Source organism: Macaca fascicularis, chromosome X (genome assembly GCF_037993035.2).
Source record: "Macaca fascicularis isolate 582-1 chromosome X, T2T-MFA8v1.1".
NCBI classification, from domain to species: domain Eukaryota; kingdom Metazoa; phylum Chordata; class Mammalia; order Primates; family Cercopithecidae; genus Macaca; species Macaca fascicularis.
In genome coordinates this window covers 160,326,254-160,332,253 of record NC_088395.1, presented here as the reverse complement: position 1 = coordinate 160,332,253, position 6,000 = coordinate 160,326,254, and the positions used below count along the sequence as shown (strand labels likewise).

At 46.4% G+C, this 6,000-nt stretch overlaps 1 protein-coding gene across 2 annotated transcripts in view; it reads right to left on the bottom strand.

The window, feature by feature from the left end:
- Positions 1–230: 230 nt before the first annotated feature.
- TKTL1 (transketolase like 1) overlaps positions 231–6,000 on the bottom strand; it is a 32,148-nt gene continuing 26,378 nt past the window's right edge. For both annotated transcript variants that reach the window (XM_074029663.1, XM_015443726.3), the window contains 4 exons: positions 4,918–5,001; positions 2,352–2,448; positions 2,078–2,197; positions 231–1,051 (listed from right to left, as the gene is read on the bottom strand). In XM_074029663.1, the coding sequence (XP_073885764.1) occupies positions 879–1,051; positions 2,078–2,197; positions 2,352–2,448; positions 4,918–5,001 (474 nt within the window). In that variant the 3' untranslated portion in view covers positions 231–878. The remainder of the gene's footprint in view (positions 1,052–2,077; positions 2,198–2,351; positions 2,449–4,917; positions 5,002–6,000) is intronic.

Below are 6,000 nucleotides of genomic sequence, written 5' to 3'. Positions count from 1 at the left end.
TACTTTATGCGCTTATAGCTGACAGCAAGGCATCAGCTCAGGGACAGCTTTTCAGGCCATGTGTTGTTTTCGAGTAAGTGCTTCCTCTGCAGCCCATTATTCTTTCCCAGGTTTACTGGTGGGGGCCACAGCTCATTCTCCTTCTGGTTTAGATAAAAGCTCTTTCCTTATTTAGGAACTGACCACTGAGAAACTGATTCACACAGAAGGCACGTGCTGAATAAAGCAGCTGGTTTTGAAATGCTTTATTAACATTGACTTGAACAGTACAGTGTGGAGACCTTCATCACAAGCAGTACAGGACATCCTAACAAGCTTTGCTGCTGCCTGACAGCCTCTCAACTGTGGAGGGGAGATTAAGGCAAACAGTGAAGGGAATTCCAGGGTGGCTGCAGGTGGCATGGCACAGAATTCCAAGGTGGGAACAGCGGTAGGTGTCATGGTGTTATTGTGCTGTGGAACCTAGGCTACTGCAATCTACAATTCACATTTTCTTTACTCATGAAGGAAATACACTGTAAAAACTATTACCTCTACCAGTTACGAAGGAAACACTTTTGAAGAACTGATGACCTCTACCACTTATCTATAGTCTTATCAGAAAACTTACTATCAGGTGGTTGTTTTGTTACCTATTTTTTTCACTTAAAAGTTGTGTAACTCCCTTTAATGATTCAAAAATTACAGTGGTACTTGCATATGCAGTCACCGTTTAAAGGATAAGTAGTTAGCTTGAATTTCCAAACTAGGGATGAAAAAAGGTGTTAGCTGGCTTTGCTTTTAAGAAACAAAGCCTGACAGTATAGATTTAAATGATGGTTTTGGAACAAACATAAACATAGGGTAAAGAGGCCAAAAGACCAAAGCTAACAGCTATTTTAGTTCAACAACATGCATTTCACGGCCACTATGATATGTCTGGCACTAATTCCATACATATCCAGCAATTCCTCGGACTTCCCACTCTGGGGCACTCCTGACACTGCCAGCGAATGAACCTGAATGTCAGGATCCATGGAGACGGCCGCACAGACAGCTTCCCCGATGCCACCTGGGAAAACAAGGATGTTAGGCCCTTTTGTGAAAGCAGCTCCTCAGCCTTAAAGCCTCAACACACAGAGGCCTTTGAATGCGTGGGAGGCACTTCTCAGTATGCCCCTTGTGGGACCAGGGGAAGGCTGGGGCAGGACTTCTTTGTTCCTGCCCTGGTGGATCCCACCCTGCATCCTTTCCCTGTCATCAACCTCAGGTGTGAGGACAACTGTGTGCTGGGTCCCAGGAGTCCTTCAAGAGAATCATGCACCACTTGTGCAGGCTCAGGGCCCCTGCCGCGTGGACACATGATGCTCTTCCTTGCATCACATCTGTCCCACTTAACCTTTCCAGGCGCAAACACTGCCCAGCCCCTTCTCCCTGATACACTGTTTTTCTGCACTTGCTGTGTTCTCTGCTTGCAAGGCACTATTCCTGCTTCTTTCGTCAGGGCACACTTTTTTTTTTTTTTTTGAGGCAGAGTCTTACTCTGTTTCCCAAGCTGGAGTGCAATGGTATGATCTCAGCTTACTGCAACCTCCACCTCCTGGGTTCAAGTGATTCTCCTGCCTCCACCTCCCAAGTAGCTGGGACTACAGGCGTGCACCACCACACCCAGCTAATTTTTGTATTTTTAGTAGAGCTGGGGTTTCACCATGTTGACCAGGCTGGCCTCAAGCGATCTACCTGCCTCAGCCTCCCAAAGCGCTGGGATGACAGGTGTGAGCCACCATGCCTGGCCTGGGGCATACTATTCGTCATTCCAAACCTAAAGAAACAGTGATGCTTTTCATGACGCCTCGCTTGCCTGCAATAGCCACTCCTCTGTGTTGCCACTGACTCGACCTGGTGACTGGGCACTGTGCACTCTGTTGGGGACACACAGATGTGGATAAGCGTGGCCCCACGCTTAGTGAACACCAAACAACAAAGGCATGCTGGGTGAGAGGTAGACTATAGGTGATGCCTGAGAGCATGCCATGTGGCCAATCAAGGAAAACAAAAACACCAAACCTTCCAAAGCATTCCCAATGCCCACACACACCTTGCGGGTAGTGATCCTCCACTGTAATGATCCGGCCCTCTGTGGCTTTTGCACTGGAGATGATAGTGGTGACATCCAGAGGTTTAATGGTAAACAGGTCGATGACACGGATAAAAATATCTGCAGAACAGCAAAAACCAGCTTGGTACAAGAAACAGACTTAGCTAACTAACATGCAGGGATAAAAATAAAAAGAGCACTCAGGGCATAGGAGGTAGTTGAAGTCCTACCTCTTCCCAGCTTGAACTTCAATGCTCAGACTCAACCAACTGACCTTGTTTCAAAAGCTCATCAGCAGCTGCTAAGGCTTCATACACAGTAATTCCAGCTCCAATAACTGTGACCTTGTCACTGACACAGTGGCGGAGGACCTGGTATAGTGCCAGCAAAACAGAACACCGTGGTTACTACACACAGAATGCATCTCAAAGTGGGAGGCACTTTGCTATGCTGCTATCCTCCAATTCTAACAATTTCACTCCTTAATAATTTGCTACTAAAAAAATCAGATGCATTTACGAGTCAGGACACATACTTTTTGATAGGCAGTTACACTGCTCCAGCTGTCCTGGAGCATGGATATGCCACATAGCCACCAGGAGTCTGGTTTGAGAGCTCACTATGGCACGCAAATATTGGACTCCAATGACTAACATGTTAATGGGAACATGCTGGGCACTGGAAACATGCTCAGTGCTAAGATCTTGTGTGCCTGAGCTCTGAGAACCCTCACAGCCTCCCTGTAAGATCTGTTCAGTGGCACAACCATTCTGCAGCTGAGGAAAGCAAATCTCAAAGCAGGAGGAAGTGGCCCAGGGCAGGGCTGGGACCCACAACCAGGTGGGGCTGACATCAAAGCCCTCGCTCTCAGTAACGTACCATTCTGCAAGCAAAGACAGAGTTCCTGGGCTTCTTTCATAGTTTAGTTGCCTCCAAAGCTACCCATCGGAGGAGGCATCTGGAATTATTCTCCACTTCCTCTCTGTATAGGTTTCCCTGTAGCTTAAGAACCACTGCTGATGGTACAGATAGGGTTTCTGAGCCACCCCATTCTTTGAGGATGCCCTGGCCTCTTAAAATACATATACACGTATGCACACATATTCATGTCCTCTTTGCAAAGCCCAGCCCTCTAATGATCCATGCCATGCATGTTATCACACACATTTAACTCACATTCTTTATTAGCAGTAAATTTACTTGCTTTTGTCAGGACAGGAAAATTATTAGAAAAAAGATGACGGAAATAAGCAAGCTCTGCAAACCATGTGAATGTCAAGAGACCCTCCCCATAGAAACAGAACCTGTAGTTAACACCAAAGGTGAACACTGACTTTTCTACTCGGTGGCGTTTTCCAGCTACCTCATGGCACACAGTGGACAGTTCTGGAAACACCTGCTTTATGGCAGCACTCTGGCCATTCTGAGCACTTGCAACTGTGAATTCTGGAGCAGCCTAGTCCTTAGCAACCAAATCAGATGTTACCTGCTGCTCTTTCAAGAGTGGCTATGGGCAAACCTTTCTATACAGTACGATCGCAACTGTGTAAAATATACATGTATGCCTAGAACAAAGACAGGAAGGAAGCATGCCAAAATGTCTGCAAGCTCCACTCCCTAGGTGAGCAGAGTCACTTATTTTCTCCATAGAAGTTTCTGGTTTTCCCCATGCATGGCCCTGACAGGCAGGCTGAGCAGGGGATGGTCAGTGTGGTAGGTAGGCCTGGGGAGATTGGGCTCACTACTCAGGCCTGGATTCTGGTCTTGGTACTCACAAGCTGTAAACCCTTAAGTAAGACACTTACCTTCTCCAATCCTCATCTAAAGATAACCTAACTTCTCAGGGCTTTTGCGAGAATACCAGAGATCATGTTCCCTTTTATTCCTGGCCTCAGATCTGTAGAATCGGAACCTAACAGATTATTCATTTCAAGTAATTTCTATTATTTTTTGTCTTGTTTTGTTTTTAGAGACAGGGTCTTACTCTGTCATCCAGGCTGGAGTACAGTGGTGCAATCCATCATAGCTCACTGCTGCCTTGAATTCCTGCGCTCCTCTATCCTCTTTCCTCAGCCTCCTGAGTAGCTGACGCCACAGGTGCATGCCACCATACCCAGTTAATTTTTTTTTTTTTTTTTTTGAGACGGAGTCTCCTCTGTCGCCCAGGCTGGAGTGCAGTGGCACGATCTCCACTCACTGCAAGCTCCGCCTCCTGGGTTCACGCCATTCTCCTGCCTCAGCCTCCCGTGTAGCTGGGACTACAGGCGCCTGCCACCGCGCCCGGCTAATTTTTTTGTATTTTTAGTAGAGACGGGGTTTCACCGTGTTAGCCAGGGTGGTCTCGATCTCCTGACCTCGTGATCCGCCCGTCTCGGCCTCCCAAAGTGCTGGGATTACAGGGGTGAGCCACCGCGCCCGGCCTCCCAGTTAATTTTAAAAATTTTTGTAGAGATGGGAATCTCACTATGTCGCCCAGGCTGCTCTGGAATTCCTGGCCTCAAGCAATCTTCCCACCTTGGCCTCCCAAAGTGCTGGCTTCTGTTTTGTTTAGCTTGCAGCCAAGATAAATTACAGCCACGATGCTCAAGTGGCTTCATGTTATTATCTTTGAGCTCAACAACAAAAGACTCCATTTGGAAAGCAGAGAAGTTCAGGCTAAGCTGAAGTTCATAGAATGTTCCTTCCCAAGGAAAAGCAGGTAAAGATCACAATTGTTTTTTAAAAAAATGACAGCAAAGAAAGGATGATGTCTCAACCCTGAAGATATCTGGTGATAGATTCAGAAGTGTTCTTTTTACAGGAGATGATACTGAGTAACACTGGAGCGCTTAAGCCCTTACCTTGGCCTGTCCGATCTCAAAGCGTTCCTGTGGGGTGTAAATAACCATAGTTTCTGGTCGGGTGGTCCGAATGAAGCACATCCCCTAGGACATAAATGGAGCCATGGTTTAGAAAAGCAAACAATGAATTTCCAACAACAGACATTGAAAGAAGTGAAGGAGGGGTGTGAACAGGACAGCTCTTTTTACTAAAACTGTAGGCTTTGGAGCAAGGGGTGAGCATATACAGCCAGTGGACAACACGTCCCAGCAGGGCCCTGGGGCTGCCCTGAAGGACGAGCTCCCCGTGCCATCACACCAATCCCCTTGAAAGATTCCCCAATACTCACTGACTTGTTCTGTCTGCACAGAACATTAACTCACAGCAGGAGCACTGACTCACATTGACTAGAAAGCCCAGAAAAGAATGTCAAAACATTAACTTTTGCCACAATAGCTTATAATGTTTCATCCTTAGAAAGACCATAAACATCTATCTGAATACAAGATGACTTGCCCCTTTCCTGATCAGATGTAAATACATTTTTATGACCAATTTGAGCACATAAACATTTACCAGCATAAATAAACACTTGTATGTCTAAAGTATTTGTTAATTTACATACATATTAATGGATGCATCATAAACGAATATAGCAAGAAACGTCGCTACTTTCATTCATATGCCATGACCCATCTTTATTCAGTGTCTTCACCGAGGCATAACTCAGCTGCAGTGAAATGCATACATCCTAAGTTCAGCACTTCCCGAATGCTGCATCCACCGTGGAGCCCTCATCCAAGCCCAGCAGTGTTTCCGCCAGCAGAGCCCTTGTGCCTCTTTCCAGTCAGTCTCCACCCACTAAGAAGCAACCTCTACTCTAATTTCTACCACCTAATCTTGTTTTGCGCCTCTCTTGACCTTTCTAGAAATGAAATCCTATAGTATGTGTGAAATCACAGAACGATCTCCAAGATAAACTAATTTTAAAGGTATACAATTGGCCAGGTGCGGTGGCTCATGCCTGTAATCCCAACACTTTGGGAGGCCAAGGCAGGTGGATCGCTTCAGGCCAGGAGTTTTTAGACTAGCCTGGCCAACAT